The 22,634-nt window shown below is 42.3% G+C and overlaps 3 protein-coding genes across 4 annotated transcripts; 1 reads left to right on the forward strand and 2 right to left on the reverse strand.

The window, feature by feature from the left end:
- Positions 1 to 6,818: 6,818 nt before the first annotated feature.
- On the reverse strand, positions 6,819 to 10,155 carry hbegfa (heparin-binding EGF-like growth factor a). Its single transcript, XM_026358636.1, has 6 exons — positions 9,892 to 10,155; positions 8,966 to 9,199; positions 8,694 to 8,868; positions 8,420 to 8,572; positions 8,224 to 8,310; positions 6,819 to 8,108 (listed from the first exon to the last, which is right to left on the reverse strand). Exons 1-5 carry the CDS (start codon positions 9,932 to 9,934, stop codon positions 8,238 to 8,240), a joined length of 678 nt encoding a protein of 225 aa, XP_026214421.1. The 5' UTR covers positions 9,935 to 10,155; the 3' UTR covers positions 6,819 to 8,108; positions 8,224 to 8,237.
- Positions 10,156 to 12,105: 1,950 nt separating this feature from the next.
- Positions 12,106 to 17,423, forward strand: rufy1 (RUN and FYVE domain containing 1). The gene is made up of 17 exons (XM_026357713.1): positions 12,106 to 12,443; positions 12,772 to 12,951; positions 13,056 to 13,173; positions 13,273 to 13,374; positions 13,504 to 13,627; positions 13,729 to 13,790; positions 13,924 to 14,059; positions 14,167 to 14,268; positions 14,349 to 14,465; positions 14,749 to 14,916; positions 15,009 to 15,106; positions 15,190 to 15,309; positions 15,681 to 15,810; positions 15,938 to 16,032; positions 16,123 to 16,171; positions 16,252 to 16,329; positions 16,412 to 17,423. Exons 1-17 carry the CDS (start codon positions 12,116 to 12,118, stop codon positions 16,553 to 16,555), a joined length of 2,151 nt encoding a protein of 716 aa, XP_026213498.1. The 5' UTR covers positions 12,106 to 12,115; the 3' UTR covers positions 16,556 to 17,423.
- On the reverse strand, positions 17,257 to 22,634 carry hnrnph1 (heterogeneous nuclear ribonucleoprotein H1). Of its 2 annotated transcripts, none has more exons than XM_026357714.1 (11): positions 22,524 to 22,634; positions 21,500 to 21,596; positions 21,254 to 21,409; positions 21,011 to 21,154; positions 19,996 to 20,134; positions 19,099 to 19,277; positions 18,837 to 18,949; positions 18,573 to 18,708; positions 18,397 to 18,480; positions 18,178 to 18,270; positions 17,257 to 18,021 (listed from the first exon to the last, which is right to left on the reverse strand). In XM_026357714.1, exons 2-11 carry the CDS (start codon positions 21,579 to 21,581, stop codon positions 17,924 to 17,926), a joined length of 1,224 nt encoding a protein of 407 aa, XP_026213499.1. In that variant the 5' UTR covers positions 21,582 to 21,596; positions 22,524 to 22,634; the 3' UTR covers positions 17,257 to 17,923. The 2 variants fall into 2 exon arrangements, with proteins under 2 accessions (XP_026213499.1, XP_026213501.1); XM_026357716.1 differs by having other exon boundaries at positions 17,894 to 18,025.

The raw sequence follows: 22,634 nt of genomic DNA on the forward strand, positions 1-22,634 counted from the left end.
GCTGAACAGTGTCAAAAACTATGGTTGATGTGACAGTGACAGTTAGGGTTGGGTTAAGCAACTCCAACTAAAACAGCTCACAGGGTGAGCATCAGAGGGCATATAAAAACAAGTGCTCCCACAGGGATGTGTCACATTCACAAGGGGGCCCTATTGTGCCCTGACAAAGCTTTGGTGGTATGCCGCATTCCCGAAATCCGTACTGGGGAAGGGGCTCAAGGAAGAAGAGAGATTTTTCACACCGAGGCACAAAGCCACAGAGCGTCGGTTGGTATTACTCAGACATGGGGAGGAAAGGGGGCTGAGTAATCACAATAATAACCACAATCATCCTGCCACCTCAACAGTTGCTACAAACCAGTACTCCTCACCCAATCAGTACAGTAATACACAATCAGATCACTCCTCGAGATGAGACAATATCGCTGCTGAATCAGCTGTGTTGGTGCATGTGTGTGTGCTGAGCACGCTAATTGTAGTGTGTTACTAATCACTTCCATCTCTCAGCTAGTAATGGGGCAGATTTTAGCAGGGCTTTTCACACGGCTGGGTCTGCTAAATTGGACCTCTGGGGCTTGACTTTGCTGCCTTGTGCAAAGCTGGCTGTCATGTGTGGTGTGTTGATAAAGACAGAGCAATCTGGATTGGGAGATTAGCTTTGATGTAATGGGTAGAGATGAAAACTAGATGTCATCTCTCTGCCAACCATGTGCTTCCATGGACTCAGCCCTTTCTCCCCAAGTGTGTGTGTGTATGTGTGTGACCTCATGCAAGGAAAAATCCCCCTCTCCTGCCTTCCTCTCCGCCCTTTTCTCCTCCTCAGACGCTGAGCTCTGAGCTCTCTTTCTGCATTCCTGCTCTCTGAACAGCTCCCACACTGTCTCAGGGCCACAGCAGGAGAGAGGGAGCTCACAGAGTTACGGTGGGTGGATAGATGGTGAGCAGCAGAAGGGAAAGTCTTGTTGAGGTCACAGAACTTACTAATAGCCTGTGGGCTGCTTGGGCGGCCTTACAGGGGTAATGTAAATTTGTTGTGGAGTAAGCCAGATGAATGCAGATGAATAAAGAAATTCAAAAGATGGAAAATCTTTCCTTCAAGTTTGATGATGGGTATCCCGCCCTGGGAAGCTGAAAAACAAGCAGGACTGTGGCTCTCAAGGACCAGGCTTGGCTGCCCCTGGAGTAGGGTATGGTGTAAAGTATGTTGTTACACAGTACAAGTTTCACACCAAGCTCTAACTCCTGTGAAGTTAAAAAGTGTCCCTCACCTTGGGAATAAGAATGGGCTCGTGGGATTGTATTGTAAAGTCAAATTACTATTCTCTGAATATACACTGCCATAAATATTTCGTTTAACTGCCTTTAGCTTTGATTACAGCACAGAATCACTGTTGCATCTTATCGATAAGCTTCTGTAATGTTACAACATTTATTCCCGTCCAGAGTCGCGTTCATTTTTTGCCAAGATCTTGTATTGATGATGGGAGAGTCGGACGACTGCACAAAGTCTTCTCCAGCACACCTCAAAGATTCTCAATGGGGTTAGGGTCTGTCTGTGTGAAAATGATGCGTCATGCTCCCTGAACCACTCTTTCACAATTTGAGCCCGATGAATGTTGGTATTGTCATCTTGGAATATGTCCGTGTCACCAAGGAAGAAAAAAAATCATTGATGGAATAACCTGGTCATTCAGTACATTAAGGAAGTCAGCTGACCTAATTTTTTAACACATAACGTTGCTGAACCTGGACCTGACCAACTGCAGCAACCCCAGATCATAGCACTGCCCCCACAGGCTTGTACAGTAGGCACTAGATATGATGGGTGCATCACTTCACCTGCCTCTCTTCTTACCCTGATGTGCTCATCAATTTGGACTCATCAGACCACATGACCTTCTTCCATTGGACAGTTCTTAACCCAGTTTTAGTAGTTTCATCAATCTCCTTAGATGTTTTGTTTAATTCATGCCAATAGTTTCACCCTTCTGAAACAAATTAACATCTTTTCCCAACCACAGGATGTGTCTTCAAACATGGTTGTTTAAGAAATGAGAAGCTACTCACTACATCAGTTACTGTTAAATAACTTGTTGGCAGCTGAAACATAATCATCAATGCAGGAATTATTCAATCCTTACCTATTTACTTAGTTAAATCCAGGTAGTGACTTTTTTTTTTATGGACAAGCAGTGTATATATTACACAAGGGTTCTTCAAGGGGTCATTTTTTTGTGGGGACAGGAATATACAGCAACTGTCCTGCCTCAAAATGAAATACAAATATTAGTAGCAATAATCACATTGAACAGGATCAAACTGGAACAATAACAGTTGCTTAAAATGTTTGCCTTGGGGGGGTGAGGGGCGGTACAGGGCTGTGAGCTGTTCTTCAGTTTCAACAGAAGCCAATCACAAAGGAAACACAGTGAAGAAGAATGCCTGCAGCCCACTCCTTGCGGTAACGAGAGCCTTGCTGCCGTCTGCTCTGACATCCGTCTGCCTCTCCTTTGTCATGAGCTGTGGTGTCAGCCAGCTCAACTGGCCAGCACGCGTTGGGCTGATCCTCTAAAACCACCATTAGGCCCCTGCTTCAGTGCACAAACACACACACACACACTCACTGGGCGGATATGGGAGGAGTTTTTCTTTAATTTTACAGAACCTCAGGGCAATACTGTGAGGGGTAGAGAAAACAGATGAGTCAAGCATGCAGTCATTCAGTCTTCCTGTCTGTTTTCTGGCATGCTGTTGTTTTTTGTGCATCATTTTGTTTTTCAGCGTGTGTGTGTGTGTGTGTGTATGTGTGTGTGCGTGGTAGTAGGAATGGTAATTAGGTGAACAGTCATTTACACTGTTAAGCCAACACTTATTCTTCCCACCACTCCTCTGTTCTTCTGTTCTGACCTTTCTTTCTGCCACCTTTCCTTGTCCTTTCCTAACCTAACCCCAGTCCTTCTCTCTCTCTCTCTCTCTCTCTCTGTCTCTAAGTCTCCGTTCTCCTCTGACCCAGTAAGTAATGTGATGCCACCATCAGCCTCCTTGGGGTCTAAATAGACCTTAGTGAGAATTTAATAGTGTGACCGTGATACATAACAAGCGTCTGTCCAGCAGGGTGACATCAGCAGAGGGGAATCTGCTGGTATCCCTGCCCTGGGTAGGACTGGGATGAGCTGCTTTTGCAACATTACTAACATAGAAAGCAGCAGTGTGGCCATTTGGGGATCCTAAACAAACTGTGAACTTGACCATTTTCTATTTTAAAACCATAAGCTGGAGAGGATAATAATTACATGAAAACAGCCGTCCGGTGTATCTCCATTCTGTTATGTACGACTTACATATAATATACAAATGATGGTCCTCTGATCAAAGTCTGGACAACAAAATATTACTTTTAATGGTGCAAAAATCCACATATAAGAAAACGTCAGCTTTAGTTCTGACACAGATGTAATGCTCTTGCAGCACGGTGCACATGTAGGCTGTGGTCATCCTGTTAGCTGAATCCATCTTTTTTTCTTTTCCTTTGTAGTCGTTAGTGCAGTTGACAGAAAAATATGTATGAGGTTAAGAGAAATATCCAACCTCGATGAAGTAGTGGAACAAGTGGGCATGAGTCAAGAATAACCAGTTTTTCATCTAACAAATTAAGGGTGTTGGTCAGTAAGTAAATGTCTTCTAAATTAATGAAAAATGACCTTTCATTACTTAATATTTCTGATTTTGTGGGCTGCTTTGGCTAAAGGGAATTAAAGCAGTTTGTGTGCTTTTGCCAATTGGCTGGTTCCTGCACATGTGTCGGTTTTAGAGGTAAAAGGAAGAGGAAAAGAACAGGAAAAGGATGAGGAGATGGAGGAGGGGACAGGAATAAAGACTAAAGAGGCTAGCTCAGGAACTAAAGGTAATCAAAGTAAAGGACCAGAGAAGGAAGAGTGAGAGCCTTAATTCTTCTTTATCCGCACACTGTTAAAGACGAGTCAGCACCCATCAAGTAGACATCCTCACTTTGCCCCAGTCTCCATCCCTCTCTGTTCATCTCTTGCTCCCGATGTGTGACACATATTTTTGACGATGTAACCGTGTCAACCTTCTCCCTCACACCTCTTCGTTCCTGTCGTTCCTTCCTGCCCTCCTGCTCTTTGGATGTCCACGCCATGTAAACATGGCAGCAGACACTCAATGATCCAACGCAGCCTCTCTGTGTCATGCAACAATGGCTGAGTCGCTGTCAGCACCTCGTCGGTGAAGCCTGAGTCGCACACTGAGGCTGGAGCAAGTATTTCATATCAACATTAAAGGGGCAGGTGGGGACAGTCGTGCTATGCAAACATACAACACATGCAGAAATGTCAGAATTTCTAAATCCAAGCTGACTTTGACAAACACAAGTTCATTAATTTCAGGTAATAATGCGTTCCTGTTGATGATAAATGGCCCAGAAATGATTATAATACCAACTGTTGGCGTGCGCACTTCCATATCAGTGTGGAAACTACCCATTGTTGCTCCTTGGCGGGGGCAGGAAGCACCTTTCACAACAAACTCACCCTCCTCACACCGATTCAGTCCAATGCATCCACTACACGGCCTGATTACGGCCTGATTACTAATCAGGTAAATTTCGCATTGTATCATTACAGCCGAGTGGTTTACACTATTAATAGAGTTAGATCTTTTCATAAAGACTTTATAGGACAATACTAGATGGCTACAACTATGCTCATTATATTTTGTCATAATTTTTTATTTGCCAATCTTTTATTAAGATTGATTGGATACGTCCAATTAAGACTAACAATGTCTTTGTATGTAAACATACAAATAAACAACAATGGTTTATCACCATATAACTTACCTTAATGTGTACCTCAAAATAAGTTTAATACATGTTTGATTTGGAAACTTTGGGAAGAACGGCTTGACTTAAACAACTGCTGACAAAAAAAGTCTCCAAAACAATAGCAGCCTGTTGGCGCCTGTCAATTCCCCTTGGTAATGTGGCAGCTCATTTTGGCCAACCTGCAAGGAAATGCCTTGTGAGGTGTGGAAGTATCCTCTTTGAGGCTTTCTAGGCAACACTCCTTAATACTCGAAGGGCAAAGACGAGACATGAGGAGATTCTGCGGAGCCCCTACAAGGTAAATTGATTGGTGATGGGCCACCACCATAACGCAACAATCTCCCTTCTCTCTCAGCATTCGGGCTCTTTGGTGGCCATCAGCCCCGGGAATAGCTGCTATGTGAGCATGACTGCACTGCACTATTTCTGTGTGCTCTGCTACTTGACATTGAGAGGCCGGGATTAGGTGGCTCCCCTACTGTAAACGACTGGCCCTCTGTCACACATACAAAGACACGTACACATTTGCGTGCCTTTAAATGTGTACATGTTCGTATTTTATGTATCACACACTTCTATAACTTTATGACAGGTGCATAGAACATTTTGACAAGGAACAAATTTAACTTGAGTATTGAGTATATGAGTCTGTTTTTTCTTCTGCTCCTTGATGAATGTTATTGAACACACAGAGAAAGTGTCACTTACTGAAAGTGCAAAGTGAGCAGAAAGAAACATGCACATGTGCATAAGTTGTTTTTCCTGATAAAGTTGCTGAACTTGTTTGTTTTTTTTAGCTGCTCACCAAATGTCATGAATCAGGTGCCACACCCTTATCATTTAGTTGAACCCTGACCTGTCTTTAACTACCATCCCCCAGTGTGAACATGTGAGTGCTACACTATCTTGTTTATTCAGTATATATAGACAGTATGGGAATCAAACCCACAAACGACTGAAACTGATTCCATAGCAAACATGTAAACACTCATGTTTTGCTGTGGATTTTTGCATGTAATGGTTTGGTTAACCCATTTAACCCACACAGATGCAGAACCAAGCCATTACCCTACCGCATTCCCACTCACACACACACAGTGTTGGTGTAACAACATCCGTGTAGGAGGTGACTTCAAGGGGTGACTAACGTTTGGCTGGGTCTCAGCCTGCCTTTGAGTCCAGCTGGGTCTTTTGACTGTCCTTACACCCATTAAACCTGCGTGTGGCGCACATGACAACATTGTTGCATCCTGCTAGTATTTTCTCCATGTGGTCTCTGTGAACTCTGCGGCATTCAGGGCTGGTTCAGGTCTCAGATCTTCTAGTTGGTAGTGTGTCTTTGAACATGACATCTGTTGTCTGTGTGAGTAATGGTGTGTGTTGCTGTGGCGTGATGTGCTGTAGCTGAACATCAGGTGTCTGCTGGCCCGCACGCTAAACATCTGTTCCCCGTGGCTCAGTACAGACACACACAGCAGCAAGTGAGTCGTTCCCACACTCGATAAGACTGATCTGTCAGTGAGGCTGATGATGCTGTCGTCAACATACAACGATGGCTTAATTTTACAGAAACTACTTTGTCAAACTGTACAATTAAAACTAATTTGCAAGTAAACGCTGGTGTCCACATTGGGCGGCCTACCCAGTAAATCTTTCTTCCTCTTTATCTATATTTGCCTTATGAGAGCACTGAGTCTAATGGCGAGGATGCAGGTGCTTTGGTTAAAAGTGGCTGCTCCCTCGTCGGACAGGGGAAATAAAAATATTATCTTTACTATAATTATAACACACAAAAGAACACACCGGTGTTATCATGCTTCACCAGTCATTTTAAAATATCACATTAATGTGGTCTGACTGAGGAAGCGAAACAAACACAAATAAATAAGACTACTATTAACGCTGAGAACTAATACATGTGATGAAGGAAGAAGAGTTGACAAGAGTCAAAAATTCAATCAAAGTCCAATAGTCTTTTTTTTTTTTTTATTATTTTGCTCTGAAAAAAAAAAATCACATAAATAAAAATCACTTCAAAACTGCAGGACAGGATTTCAAAGGGTGGAACACTTGAATTCACATTTTCTTTTGCTTGACAGCTTAACTCGGATCTAAGGGAGTTTCTCTTTTAGCAACAGTAAGACAACATGACAAAACAACATATCTACACCAAATTCGTCCTGTAGTGCATCTGATATTTACTGTAACTCCCTTTTTAAATGTTTCATAGCAATACAGACGCTGTGTGATACCCACTATCAGTACATAGCCAGAGCGGCGGAAGTGTCATTACAACAGAGAAGCAGAACACTAAGCCAAACGAGGCCTGAATATCCCCGAACCTGCAGGATCAATTTGGGAGGCTTGAGTTCAAGAGCAAGTCCTTCCTCATTACTATCACTGATCTGCCTTTGAGCAACACCCTGAACCCCCGAATGCTCCAGTGGAGCGTTTTAATGGCTCCCATCTGTGAGCATGGCATTGCTCAAAGGCACTGTCCTCTTTTAAACCACCCTAAATAATTAGAATAAGAGAGATCACGTCTATTCAATGATCAACGTATCAATCACAGTGCTATTGATCATCATCTGAAAGCCAAAATTAGCCCCAAATCAGAATTTTCTACATCATATCTCATTTCATGAAATACTTTCTGCATTGTTCGTTTGGCTTCATAAATAAATATCATCCAATAAGAAATATAAAAAAAAAAAAAACAACTGTAACATCATTTGTTTTGTTTTGTTCTGCTTTAGGTGGTTAAAATCTTTATAAATACGGTTATCTTAAATAAATAAATTAGAATTATAAATATACAGTTTACTGTACACAAAACAAAAAGTTGGACTTGTGAAGGAAAATACAAAATGTTGTCTGTGAAAGAGAAAAAAAAAATTGTTGTGCAGTTCAGTCTAAAACGACGTTTCTTCTCACACAGTCAAGAAGCAGCACAGAGTCTGGGCATGCCCCTTCTTCTTCTTCTTCTTCTTCTTCTTCTTCTTCTTCTTCTCATTCGTTGGTTCCTCCTCTTGTTTCCTCTCAGTCCATCCTCTGGGACGTTTAGTATTCCAGTTTCAGGTGGCGCATCTTCTCCTGAGGCTTCAGGAATACAGCTGCCCGTGTTTCATCTGACTGTTCAGCAAAGGGTCAGGCAGCCATTCTTTCAGTCGTCCAGTTTCCTTCTTCGTGTACGTTCCCTTTCCCTGCAGAACCTCCATTCGTGGTCAACCTTCACTATTTTGAGGTAGAATTCCCGCATCGTTGCCTATCACGAAAAAAACATAGAGGCAATGAGAAAAACCTCATGTGACTCAGCCGAAGAAAAAAAAATGGCCGCTGTTTGTGGGTTTAAGTGTGGAGCCATGTGCCTCACTACTCACCCCACTTTATCTCCTCAGTGGTTGGACGCTGACCCTAGTTTGACTTTTTCTTCACTCTCTACATCATATGCTCCCCGCTTGTGAAACCTGTCATGACACAAAAGAGAGGGGGATAGTTCATACCAGTTTCTCATGTATAGATGAATTACTAGAACATTTGAGTGTGTCTGTTTGAGTCGTGGTGATTTTTACTCACCTGAGCATCAACAAAAGGCCTATGATGATGAGGCAGACGGATGACAGCACCACTGCCACTACGGCCAGGGCTGTGGTCCGGTTGTAGCCTTCAGGTGAATGCACGGGCAGGGTGATAAACTCACACCTCTCCCCTGAGAAATTTGGGTGGCACCTGTCGAGAGCACAAAGGAGGGGGGGGGAATAGGTTGAGAGGTTAATAATTCAGTGGATTATTAGATCCCTTCCTTACAAGCAGCTGTGGACATGCAAGTAGATGCAGAGCTAATACTTACACACAAGATGGGGCGCGGATGTCCCTCAGATACTTGCAGGTGCCATGAATGCAGAAATCCTTAAACTTCTTAAGGCAGGGATTCCTCTTCCTTCCTTTACCTTTGCTCTTCTTTCTTTCCTTTTTATCCGAGTTGAGGACGGCGGATGGGTCTTTAGGTTTGCTTGACATGGCAACTAAAAAAAAAAACGAAGAAAACAATTACATTTCATTGTCTTTTTTCATTGGCAATTTAACAAAACCTATAGGAAACAACCCAAATGGCTGCCTCACCTTGTGGTTCATAGTCTCCAGAGAAGTCATCTTCAAAGTAGTCCTCGTCTTCATAGTAGTTGTAGTCCTCCTCGCCTTCCTCGACATACTTGGCTGTTGTTGCGCCCACGCTTCTGCTCTCGTCCTCTACTCTCCTGTCTTTGGTCGTGCCCAGAAAGTTGATGACGGCTGTGTGCCGCTGCCTGTCGCTCTCATACCTGTCGACCGCAGCACCACTGGCCAGTCTGGACACCACTGGAGGAGAGGAACATTTTAAAAAGGTCACAATTTGCATGACAGTTTGGTGGTTTGTTTGTTAGTTTCAACAGATCAGACCCTTAAGAATCACTTCCTCTAGTGGACAGTCAGTTCAAACTGGTTAGTGTGCCAAAGTTGGCAGGACCTCTGTGGGCAAGTGGAGACATGTTGTGCACACAAGCCCAGGCTGGGTTTCTGGTTTTTATATGTTAGGAAATGCCCATGCTCAGATGAATAGCATTGATCTCATAAGTGCACTTCAGTAGAGTGGAGGCAAGCCAACAAATCCTCCCTTGGTGGGGCAGAAATGTAGTAGGAGGCAAATAAAAGTTGGCAAATAGCCTGTCTCGTACATACACACACACAAAATGCATGGGCAGACACTTAGCTAATGTCAGGCAAGAATATGAGTTAAAAATAAATGTATCCAGTTACATAAAGCGTACTCTAAAATAGAGAGATGACCCCATTAACTCCCGAACAGCCTGGCATCGTGAAAAAAAAAAAAAAAAACCTGCTGCCTTCAAAGTTATGAAGTTTACAAGACGTCCCTTCCAGCACCAAGAGGAGAAGAGACGCGTCAGGAGCGTCCGAGGCGGGGCGCGCACCGCAAATGACAAACACCCCGATCCAGGGGGGGGGGGAAAGACGCACGACAGAGATCTCACATGAGGGCGCAGGAAACTTACCCAAGGCGTGAACCAGAAGGAGCACCACACTGCAAATCCTCATGGTGTTAAAGCTTCCAGGGGACGGGTTTTTTTTTTAAAGAAATGGATGATCACCAGGGTGTATTCCTTCCCCGTGTTCCAGGCTAAATAGTCCTCTTTTTTAGTTAGTTTATTATTATTATTATTATTATTATTATTATTCCTAGAGTCTGTATGAATTAATTCCGCCTGGTGCGCTTGAGGTGTTTTCAGCTGAGGAGGAGCGGAGTGAAAGAGCGTCCGAGCTGAGGCACCGCGGTATTTATGCTGCTGACTTCACCACGCCTCCAGTAACATGAAGGGAAGAGACACCCCATACACAAGTATGGTGGTCATGATGAGGATACTGTGGTGTGATTCTTCCTACTGTTAATTACACTGTCACATTGTTATTGTGCCATGGAAGCCGCACCATGTGTTTGCATTTTATTTTGCTTATGAGAATAAAAATGATTTGCCCAATTTAAAAGACTGGCCTCACCTGTGTTTCACTTTCACTGCTACTTTTTAGGATTAATATTTAAAATGAATGAACGCTATCCCTAAAGGCTCCTGCTTCACTGTGGAAAATTCCTGACATTACATCATCAGGAAGAGTTTTCAGTGCAGGTTATGGGAACTGGAGGAGCAGGTCAGCCAAGACTACAAAATGAACAGTGTGAGGAACCAGATTGTCCGAACTGGTCAACTGTTTTGCAGCTGGAGGAAAAAAAAAACTCTCACAGAGGCGTGTTTGATGTGTTTCACATCTATGTATCAAAAAAAAAAGGATCATGCTGAAACTGAAAAATCACTGAAGCCTTTCAAATGTGAGGATTTAGAATTTAAAAGGTTAAAAGCCTAATGATTTGTAACATGACATCTTACTGTTATTCTGCTGCCTTCACGCTGCTGACCAAGCTGTTTCTTTAAAGCATAAAGTCCAAAGGGAAAATGATTAATTAATACAAAGAGGTCACATAAAACGAACAGAAATAAAGTAACTGGGAAACTACTTTATAAAAAAAAAGCTAAATAAAAACCAACCAAGAGAATAATGTTTAAAAATTTAAGCTTAAATGTTCCTACAACTCTAAAATGTTTTATTTGGCTTTAGATGTGACAATTTCTAATGACTGATTGTTGTTTAATCCAGATCCAGTGGCTGACATACACAGTTAGTCACACATTAGTCCACCTCTCAATATTTACAACATTTTACACAGAATAAATCAATTACTATGACACGGAAAATGGTAGAATAACGCAGTTAATAACAGGCTACATAAACACAATCCCAGCATGATCTAAACCCCACTCACCCCACAAACCTGTAAATAATGGAAAACCCTTCAAGGCTCTTTTATAGGTAGTTAATGAAGCTTGTCTGCGCCATCACGTGGTGAAGCCAGGAACAAAAACACCCACCTGCGCCGACCTCACCTCAGGGATACTGCAACTACAGGGGAGCTGTCACAAACTCAAGCTGAAGCTAGATGACACTTTGCACTTCAAGCACACTCTGAAGTTTGCTTTCAGTTTTTCATCTTTTATCTGTCACTTAAGCTGGGTGACGTCAGCAGAAGAGACGCACTGGACCAATGAGGATGCTCGGTGTGGCGTTTATTTATTTATTTTTTTTTTTTTATGCATAAGGTTGTTTTTAAATACATTTCATGAATAATTTGTCATTACAGGTTTTAATTAAATATAACTAGGGATAAATCAACTAAGTTTGGTGTAATAAATGTAAAGGAATGCCATAGCTGTGATCTTATTATTGTCCATATTAATAAAACATATATATTATAATAGCCTATATCCAAATACAGTCAATAATTTAAAAGTTCCTATTAATTAGTTCCTGTTTGGTCCATTTATCTGTATGTAAAAGTAGTGACAACAGTTTATTTTAAATTAGACTGTATGGGGTTCAGTCATGCAGTCATCCTAATGAATTGCAGCCTACAGACACTGAAGTGAAATAGAAACACAGCGTTGTCCTGTAGGCTCATGTTAGTGGACGAGTGCTACTGGACTTGGAGGAGGTCGCATGTAATTACGTCATAAATGCATAGGAATGCGTCACGACAGCGTCTGTCCAGTGGGTTCCTCCCCCTCCGGTCCAGCAGGGGGCGGTACTGCACACACCGGAAACCTTTTCACAGAGCGCCTGATTAGTCTGGTCACGTGAATGCTCGGGAAAAGGGGAGGGGTGACAAACATGGCCGACGACACAGGGGAAGTAAACACAGCTGTTGAGGACGGCGAAGCAAAACCGCAGCTAGACGAGCCCGAAGTGTCGGGGGCTACGACCGACGGAGAGTCCGGCATCAGCGAAGGACACGGCCGCTCAGAGAAGCCGCCGGCAGCGGCAGAGACCAGCTGGTCAGCTCCAATACTGTCCCTGGCTCGGAAGGCCACGGAAACGATTAGCAGCGGGGTGAGCTATGCTGCTGCCCCGAGAAACCCAGCACAGGGCTCCACCGTGAGCTCCCCGACGGAGAAGGAGCCCGAAAATGGCATCGACAGGTCTTCAAAAAAGCTCCCAGGTAAACTGCGACTGTTGTTAAACGCTGACTCCCGAACTAAAGCTTCAAGTTAAGGCTGAGCTGGGAAAAAAAAAACCACAGCCAGGATCTATCTTGGTGCCACTTCCTCTTGAACTTCTTGTAAGTTTTCTAAATGTCGCCTACGAGGACTCATGACTTCATAAGTAACACGATGTTTTTATGGGGTTGTGCACCACCTCACACCGTTTTGTTTTAGCGTTACCTGCACATTGTGCACTTTATTGACACATGCACGATCCCCATTAAGCCTGCATTTGTTTGACTGATCTGATGTCAGCGCGTTTTCTGTACTTTGCTCTCTTTGCAGTTGTACCCCCCAGAGACCCCATGGCAATAGAAAGAGCTAATCTCCTCAGTATGCTGAAGCTCAGCGTCAAAGTATTAATTCAGTCCTCCTTGAGTCTGGGCAGGACGCTGGACTCGGAGTACCCTCCTCTGCAGCAGTTCTTTGTTGTCCTGGAGCATTGCCTCAAACATGGGCTGAAAGGTGAGACAGACCTTTTGGAACAAGGTTATCGTTTTATTTGAATGAATTCAGAATCACATTGTGCAGAAATGACTGTGGCAGTTTTTTGTTCTGTTTTTTTAAAGCCAAGAAATCCTTCATTGGTCCGAACAAGTCCATATGGGGACCCCTGGAACTTATTGAGAAGTTGTGTCCAGAGTCTATAAGCATTGCCACAAGTGCCAGAGACATGCCTGGCATTAAGTATGCTATTACAGAGCATTTCCTCAATAAACAGAGTTTAAAGAATGTTTAACAATTGTTTTAACGTTGACTGTTTCATTTTGTTCTCTTCTCTTTCAGGACTGGTTTGGGGAGAGCAAGGGCTTGGCTGCATTTGGCACTCATGCAGAAGAAAGTAGCCGACTATATGAAGGCTGTGCTTGACCGCAAGGACCTCCTGAGGTTAGTGACTTATGTGGATTTCACACCATACGAACAGACTTAACAGAGCCTCAGCATTTTATTCTACAATGTGAACATATTCACGTAACAAGTTCACACTTTTCTCTTCTCCCGTTTCAAATCTCTAAGTGAGTTTTATGACTCTGGAGCATTTATGATGGAGGAGGAGGGTGCTGTGATGGGGGGGCTGCTGGTGGGCCTCAACGTAATTGATGCTAACCTCTGTATTAAAGGGGAGGATCTTGATTCTCAGGTGAGTGCTCACAGGTTTTGTGGTGGTATGCTTTCCAGCAGCCACACAGCCCTTTTTCTTTTTGTTGATTAAGATACTCAGAGTTTCTTTTTCCCATTTAGGTGGGAGTCATTGACTTCTCCCTTTACCTGAAAGACTCTGCCAACAGCGAGACTCCAAAAGAGTGAGTGCTGCTTTCGCGTGAATTGAGCATCTCATCTTTTCATAGTATTTTGAACTGCTCTGTCTTCTTATTTTAGTTTGGATTGTAGCCTTTGTTAAATCATAGCTGAGTAATCATCTGATCTCTGTTTCAGCGATGCTAAGATGACAGCAATATTAGACCAAAAGCACTACATTGAGGAGTTAAATCGTCACCTAAGTTGCACCGTCACTGATCTTCAGGTTAAGATGGACTCTTTAGAGAAGACCAACAGCAAACTTGTAGAGGAGGTCAGAGGAACTTTGTGTGAACAGTTGTGGGCTTGTTGTAAATGAAGAATTTTTTTCATGACGTGTGTTTCCCTTAATTGATGAGTATGTGGTTTTCTTTTCGTCAGCTGACAGCAGCGACTGACAGAATCAACTCTCTGCGGGAAGAACAGGAACAGCTAAGAACGGAGAAGGATTCAATTCTGCAGTCCAGCCAGAAAAAGGAAGAGGTCAGAAAACATCTACAACTAAACCTCTCCAAGCTACAACAACACACAAGCTACAGTCTGTTTTGTTTTGTTCTTTTCAGGCGGCTCTTCAGGACAGCCAGGTGGAGCTGGAGACATATAAGCAGACTCGACAGGGCCTAGATGAGATGTACAATGTGGTGTGGAAGCAGTACAAAGAGGAAAAGCGCATCCGCCAGGTGAGGGATCAACCTGGTACAGGGTTAGAATACAGTATATATGTAGTTACGGTGACTTCACTGCTCTGTGTTTGTTACTTGGAAGGATGAAAATATTCTTTTTTGGTATAGGATGAAATACTATATATAGTCTTTCTACCCCATTGTCAATACATAATTAGCTCACAGTTTGAGTTCTTGGTGAGATCAGTGTCTTGTTAACGTCTGCGCTTCTTCAAGTCTAGTGTTTGATGTACTGAATTTGGCTCATGCCTTTTTGTGTGCTTGCAATTCATGATATTAGGAGCTGGAGCATGAGCTGGAGCTGCAGGTGAGCTTAAAGCAGGAAATGGAGGTTGCCATGAAGCTGCTGGAGAAGGACACCCATGAGAAACAGGATACACTGGTGGCCCTCCGTCTCCAACTTGACCAAGTCAAGACTCTTAACGTGCAAATGTTCCACAAAGCTCAGGTAGACACACATGAATAACATGTTTTCTTTCCCTTGCATGCTCACTCAGACAGAGCACTAATTTAATTCATACAACTTATGTGACTCTGTAGGACTCGGAGCGAGAAGCAGAAAAAAAGCAGGCAGAGGCTGTGAAACTTGAGCAGAAGATGAATGAAATGGAGAAAGCCATGCAGGAACTAGAGCTGAGGTAGGTATTTGTGCATGCGTGACCTCCCCTGTGGTTAAAATGTCTTTAAATACATATTCTTCTTCTTTGGTTGCGTGTGACAGATTACAGAAGTCGGAGCGAGAGCGCAAACAGAGCAGTGAGTCAGACAAAGACATGAGGGTGGAGCTTGAAGGAAAAGTGGATGCTTTGCAGAAACAACTGACTGACCTGGATACACTAAGGTTTAAAAAACACACATTTGGCAAAAATAAATTACAAAAATAAATTACACAGTACTTTATAATAGTATTTCTCTTGATACTTGATTTGGTTAGGTCTGCCAAATTATTCACAGACTGCAAATGATGGTTGTTCATACATATTTAAACAGAACTTTTTTCTGACACTTTACCACCAGTATAGTGAATATCCCATAAAGCTGGTAGATGCTTACAACACATATTGATTGTTTCATTCAATCCACTGCGATGATGCATGGAGCATTCTGTCACTGGCCAAATATATATGCATGTGTGTGTATATATATATATATATGCATACATTAGATGGTTTAAACTGGACCTGAGAGTCTTGGATTCTTCTGTGTGCACAGGCTGGGTTTAGAGAACGAGCTACGCACTGAGAGGGAGCAGAGGCAAAACCTGCAGAAAGCTCTCCAGAGGGAACAGGACAACAGCATCGAGCTCCGCACACAGCTGCAACAACTCCAGGGCCTGCATGCGGTCAGTGTCAGTCAGTTACGTATACCAGTGTTTTATTTAGGTTTTTCTAAAGTAGTGTGAGCAAAATACTGAGGATTCTGCACAGCCTTGTAATGTTATGATGCTTCTTGTCCTGTGAATGGCCCAGGAGCTGCAGGATTTGAAGCAGGAGAAGCAGCAGCTGCAGCAGACGTGTGAGCAACAGGAACAGGCTCTGCAGGAGATGGGGCTGCATCTCAGCCAGTCAGTTCTTTTGATTCTGTATCTTTATTAATCAATGCATATTATCATTATTGTCACAGCATTTTGATGTTGCTTTCAATTTTGTCCAAGGTCTAAACTTAAAATGGAGGACTTCAAAGAGGTCAACAAAGCCCTGAAGGTAAACTTAAGAATGCTGTGCTTGTATGTTTGATTGATTGTTAAAGAAGAGGCCTCATCTTTACCGTTTACTTTGATCAGGGGCATGCCTGGCTGAAAGACGATGAGGCCACTCAATGCAAGCAATGCGAGAAAGAGTTCTCTATTGCCCGTAGAAAGGTAGACCTCTTTTTCCACTGCCTTTCATTTGTACTGCTTCACCAGTCATTTCAATGAACAGTGTATAATTGTCTTATTTCAGCACCACTGCAGAAACTGTGGAGACATCTACTGCAACAGTTGCTCCAGCAATGAGCTGGCCTTGCCTTCGTACCCGCGACCTGTGCGGGTGTGCGACAGGTGCCACTCACTCCTGCTACAGAGAAGCTCCTCCACAGGTTCCTGACAAAACACCTACAAGTTTCAGTGTATGTACAAGCGCTTTCTAACTGTGCACATACTCAGCCACTATGATTTTATTAACTTTATAAAATACTTCATCAAATCTTAGGGGAATGCGATTTGGTGTTTCATTTCCACCGATACCTGAAATTCAGGAACATTCACCTGTTTTTAAATAAGTAACCCACTTTAACACTGATGGCATCAGCTAACAGATTATGTTGGGAAATTAGAGAGAGCTCAGAGTTTTGGATGTTTGTGATCAAGGATTCTTTTGTTTGGAATTACATTGGTTTAAATTTTTGGTACTCACTTTGATAAACTGACCATTAATGTGTGTAGTGTTTCTAAATCCAACTGTGGCTGTAGACTGTGTAGATCTCATCAAGTGTACTGTTTATTTTTAGGACTGAGGATCACTTGTGTAGCTGTTTTTTGAAAACACACATTCTCAATGTTGGTATTGTTCAACTTGCCATACATCTCCTCTGTAACACTTTCTACAGCTATAGTCACACTGCTGGATACATGCAAAATTGTGTAAATGACTGTAGAATGTTAAAGACTATTTTAGAATGTATTATAACAAGGTTTTGTAGACTCTTTAACTGCTATGAAGCCATTTTCTTAATGTGAAAATGGCGACCAAGAGTTTTTTATCTCGATATTTGATAAACAAATAAAGCCTCCTGTTTCGCAACAATATTTAGATATTCCAGACTAGTTTATTAACTTTGTGCACAGGAAATACAAATAGTATTTGAAGCAGTAGAAACCTTCATGTCAGATTTGAAATTTGCTTTAATAAAGCTCTCATCCAGAAAAACTGCGCTATCAACAGTCACGCCTTTAACAAAAAAAAAAAAAAAAAAGGAAAAACATGCTGTCCATGTAAAGTCTCAAATTCAGATTGAACATTTTAATCAGAAATAAAAAGCTACACACTACAAAGATGAAACAAGGTTTCAACATCACATACCTGACAGTTTCAGATTTTTGTTCATGCACTCAGACACTGAGACCTATGTTAAAGCCACCAGCAACAAGATGTGTTAACTTCGAGGAACAGCCAGTTTGGAGAACGAAAACAAACGGTACGGTTTCTGTGATGTGTCAAATCTGTGAGGAATGGGGGAAGACAAACAGCGCATCTCACACACTTTTGTGACACCAGATGATCTCACCTGTCTGAAGATCATCCACTTAAAAAAAATGTATACAAACCCTACCCTTAACTAATTTCAAAATCTCACCTGACCTGCTCAATGTATAGTGGTGAGAGTTAACGTTTCCAGTCCTTCCAGCAAAATGCTGAGTTAAAAAAAAAAAAAAACATGAAATTAAACAAGGGGGGGAGGGGTTGAAAAAGAAATTACATTCCCCATCCCCCTCCCAGTCCATTCATGGAGCCTCTGCTTCCTCCTCCTCCACCGCCGCCATAGTAACTGCTTCCCATTCCGCCCTGGTTACCTAACAAGAGAGAGAATACACACTATAGGACCAAGAAGTTCGCCAAAGAGTCACGTAGAAAACAAAACTTTGAGGTTTAAAAAAAAATATATATATAATATATTTCTGTACACACATATATATATAGTATAAATAAATAACAGAGCTGACACTCACTATAGTCACTGTATCCCCCCATGTTTCCCTGGCTGCTGTATCCACCAGAGTATCCTGAGCTCAGCTGGCCACCACTGTACGACGACTGACTTCCTGAAATTACAAGACAGAAACACAACACAAAACAGAAAATTAAAGCAGAAAATAAACTGAACCTGTTATTTCATGTTACATGGTGCTGCTTGTTGTATCATCAAGACTAACACTGCAGATACTTACCCATGCCTCCCATCATCTGGCTTCCATACGCTCCATTACTACCCCCTGCTGTAGAATTCAAGAACAGCTCCACATAGCGGTGCTCTACAGAGCAGAGAGAAGAGGAACCATAAATATCTATACGTGTAGAATATTTACATAGCGGGTGTCAGTCAAGTCACTCATTTTTAACTCACGCATGTTAGCTTTGTCTTTGGACATAGCTGCCACAGCATCCTCGTGTGTTGCAAACTCTACATCTGCCTCCCCAGTTACCCTGCCGTCTGGGCCGATTTCAATATGTACCCGCACTGGATTCAGTGGTGAGAAAAACTTACATGCAAAAAAAGAAAAAAAAGACACATTTACTCATGATACATTTGAGGAAAACACAACCCTAACATCTGCAATATGCACACATTATGCAGCAATAGCCATTTTGTTGATATGTTGTAACTTACATTGTAGATGTCCGTTTCTGTGGCTCTGTACGGTAGACCCCTCATGTGGACGCAGTGTCCTGTTGTGCTCTGGAATGAAGAGCCGCCATCTCCATACCGTCCATCCGATACACCTGAATATACATCATGAAGATTAGCACAAGGTCTTATGGGGACTTTACACTCGTAATCTTATTAAATTATATTATGCAGTGTTAGCATGAAGGAACAGGAGTGAAAACAGTGACACAGGTTAATATTACTAAATCCACTTAACGCTCACCTCCTCCATAGCCTCCACGACGCATTCTGTCATAAGATCCACCTCGACCCATCATGTTGTAGCCGCGACCACCAGAGGGCCGGTCGTAGGGGCCAGGTCTCTGCATGCCCATGGGCTTCCTCTGAGGTTCATAATGGGTCCGCACCTCAGCCCGGCTACTCTTGAAGATCTCAATGTACCTAAGAGTATAGAGATATCACAGTGAGGACATTGGGAATGGATCAAGACCGCATTTGCTCAATACTGATGAAACTGGGCTATGCAGATGCTGTCATGGTGTAGTCCATAGTAGTAAAATCTAATAGTTTAAGAACAGCTTATGGACTGAGGTGAAAAAGTAAAAGCAAGCTATCCAATTTGATAAGGGGCTTAATGACTTTCACACTTTTCTTATGGTTACCTGATGTACAACTCTGATTCAATATGTTCAATACAGCATCCTGAGTCCATTCCATGACAGCCACTGTCCGGTTTTAGAGGGACAGAGAGGATCCCAGCCCTTCTGCAACCCACTCTAAGCATTACCTGGAAAAGTGGGCTCCAGATCCTTGTGTACAGTGGTCTACTGATTTTACCACCAGGGAGACTCCTTACCATTTATCCACCAAGACTGATGTTTAGTGCTGAGACACCATTTGTTCTAATAAATTCAGCATATACTTCATATAATTCATATTTTTGAATGGTGCCCAAGCACTAATCTTCCCACTGAACATTGTGACTGTGTGGCATTGGTGGATCTAAGATGGTAATTTGTGTATATGTTTGTGGGAAATATTAAAATATGCTTAAGTTAGCCAAGATTAATGTAGTGTCAGTTTTGTATTTGGTTCAGATGTTGAAAGTGCACACCATAAGAAAAGCAACTTATCCAGCCAACCAACCAACCATCCCCACCTGTGCCCTATTCTTTCCTTGTGTTTCTTTAGAGCCTTTTCAGCTATATCCTGTGAAGCAAACTGCACGAAGGCCTCCCCCGTACTCCTCCCCTGGATGTCCACCGGCAATGTTATCCCATTTGGCACGATTTCCAACCCTTCAACCCAAGGACAGATAACCCCAGCAGGGGACATATTAAATCACATGCCCAATCACAGTGAGAACTTTCTCTAAAAAGAGAGATAGAAAACTTATGGAAAACTCTATACATCATCACACATACCAGTTGAGTGTTTAACCAGTGACTGGCCATTGAAATGACTTCTACTTACTGGATTTTGGGGATAAAATAGAAATGAGAGGATAGAGGAAGATTATGGAAGAGGGCACTGTGTGGGTCATCGGGCTAGTATTGGTGTGTTGATGAAGAGAGAACAAGTTTCTTGTGGGTGACATGAGTTACATTACTGTTCACCTATTGGTTACTAATCCAATATTTGCATTTAATGCATTTAAGAAAAACAAAGGGTGTAGGGAAATGGGGAAAAAGATAATGGCACTGGGGTAAGAGACTGTCACATCAGTGATGAGGGGAACCCATTACATCAGTAGTAAATTATATTTATGCTAGACAACTTAAACTAACAAAGCTTTACAACATCAGACCTAATTGAAGAAAAAAAGTGATGAATGTGGGCTCAGGATGGATATGATGGGCAAAGATGGGAAAGGGTGTTTGCATTACAGATTCCTGTCCTTGAAAAAACAAACAAACAAAAAAAGAAACTTCAATAATTTGTCCATTTCGGTTTTAACTGGCTGCCTTTTCTGGTTACATTTTCTCGCTTAACAATATATAGTGTGTAATACTAATTTTTCTAAGGCATCCTGACTTTTTTGTAAATCAGATACAAGAACTAGGCAGTGTCCATAAGGGAAGAAAACAAGAAAAAGAAGATGAGGGAAAAAAGTTTCAACTACCAACATTACTTTAAAAGATGCCAATTAAGCACTATACAAGAACTATTCTTACCTGAGAAAAACTGTACTATCTCCTCTTTGCTGCAGCCAAAGGGAAGGCCCCGCAATCGAACAAGCCCATCTCCTGCGGTCTCTGGACAGTTTGGACCAGTGTGCTTCATGACCCAGTCCATTTCAACGTTGTTGGACTTAAATACTATATCACAGAATGCAAAACAACAGTTACCACAACTTAAAGCAGAGACAAATACAGTGATTAACAAAAGAGTCATTATCTGTAAACGGCTGCACACACCTTCCACATATCTGTGACCCATAGTTTCTCTGTCTTTCTTCACTGCAATTTTCAAGTCTTCCTCTGTTTCCAACTCGACAAATGCCTCTCCACTCGGACGCCCCTCTCTTGTGTACGTAAAGTGAATGCCGCCTCCATTGTTGACGATTTTGCAATCTGTATCAGAAAATGATTATCATCAAATCATTTGCAGTCACTTTAATTGCAGAGGTATTACTTGAAAAACAGAAATTAACATTTACGTACCTGAGAAAAACCTCTGTACTTCATCCACTGAGCAGGACCAAGGGAGACCCCTGATGCGCACTACATATCCCTCATCAGCCATGACTGGTCACAGTGCCTGATGAAGAAAATCCCAAGAGCTCTATTCAAATCAGAAGTAATACATGCATATAGGTCCTATCAATTACCCCAAACCTGTTTTTGCTAAGGTTATCTCATATAATGTTCAAACATTCAAATTCTGAATGTAACTTTCATTTTTGTTCGACTTCAGCACTTCCCTCCGAGTACTAGTGGTAGCATGTGGTACTTCATGTGGAAGCTACATCTACATAAACTAATTCTAATGTACGAGTTTTGTATGTAGCGTATAAAGGTTCAGGATTTGCTCCCATGTGCTGGGTGATCGTCTTCTTTATAGTCAGATACACGACCTAACTTTGGGAAAATATCAACTCTGGTAGCAGCGCCATCATGAGGTCGTTTGATAGTGCTAACCTGTATCTCCATGTCAAAAATCTCAGCATCGGGGTTTCAATTTGCAATAAAACATGTGTTATATTATTAGTAAGTCGCAACACTTGTCACAGTTAATGTTATCGTATTCCCAGCTCATCTCAACTCCCAGTTTAAAGTGACCACTTCACGAAAAGCGCGATAACGGCGTGAGCCTCAGCCTCAGCTAACTTAGCGACACAACAATGTGTAGCTTTAGCGTTACATGTACTTTCATTCGACTACATCTCTTCTGTGGAGGCGATTCGATAAATGTTGGAGATTTCGCAGTAGACATATTACAAGTTAGCAACTCATTTATTTAAGACATACTGCGTGGCCTTCGGTACCGCACCCTGACACAAGAACAAAAGCGGCCCTCTCAGCCTGCGCCATGTTATTAGCTACAACAGTTAGCTGTTAGCTCTTTAGCTACGAGTCACTAACTAACGTGGTTCTCATAACGGTAGTTATATCGTCCTAATTAAATACACTTTGCGATTAGATTTCTGCGAATAAAACAAAGCAACAGTTGCACTGAGCAATTTACCTGATATGCGCGGTAAATACAACACACCGGAGTATGTATGACCAGTCCTGCGTGATGCAGCCGAAACCTCGCGCTGGGTTGCCAGAACTCCACAGCCCTTCCCCTTTCACT

This window comes from Anabas testudineus, chromosome 10 (genome assembly GCF_900324465.2).
Source record: "Anabas testudineus chromosome 10, fAnaTes1.2, whole genome shotgun sequence".
Classification (NCBI taxonomy): domain Eukaryota; kingdom Metazoa; phylum Chordata; class Actinopteri; order Anabantiformes; family Anabantidae; genus Anabas; species Anabas testudineus.

What these genes read in the sequence shown, in the direction of transcription:
- hnrnph1 (XM_026357714.1), bottom strand. Translation starts at nt 21,581, where the DNA reads ATGGCTGATGAGGGATATGTAGTGCGCATCAGGGGTCTCCCTTGGTCC. An exon ending in AGTACAGAGGTTTTTCTCAG is followed by an intron (nt 21,410 to 21,499) that starts GTACGTAAATGT and finishes TTTCTGATACAG; the next exon opens with ATTGCAAAATCGTCAACAAT. An exon ending in TCGTGGAGGCTATGGAGGAG is followed by an intron (nt 18,950 to 19,098) that starts GTGAGCGTTAAG and finishes ATGTATATTCAG; the next exon opens with GTGTATCGGATGGACGGTAT.
- rufy1 (XM_026357713.1), top strand. Translation starts at nt 12,116, where the DNA reads ATGGCCGACGACACAGGGGAAGTAAACACAGCTGTTGAGGACGGCGAA. An exon ending in AAATGTTCCACAAAGCTCAG is followed by an intron (nt 14,917 to 15,008) that starts GTAGACACACAT and finishes GTGACTCTGTAG; the next exon opens with GACTCGGAGCGAGAAGCAGA. An exon ending in AGGTCAACAAAGCCCTGAAG is followed by an intron (nt 16,172 to 16,251) that starts GTAAACTTAAGA and finishes TACTTTGATCAG; the next exon opens with GGGCATGCCTGGCTGAAAGA.
- hbegfa (XM_026358636.1), bottom strand. Translation starts at nt 9,934, where the DNA reads ATGAGGATTTGCAGTGTGGTGCTCCTTCTGGTTCACGCCTTGG. An exon ending in ATCCGCGCCCCATCTTGTGT is followed by an intron (nt 8,573 to 8,693) that starts GTAAGTATTAGC and finishes TGCTCTCGACAG; the next exon opens with GTGCCACCCAAATTTCTCAG. An exon ending in GGCCTTTTGTTGATGCTCAG is followed by an intron (nt 8,311 to 8,419) that starts GTGAGTAAAAAT and finishes GTGTCATGACAG; the next exon opens with GTTTCACAAGCGGGGAGCAT.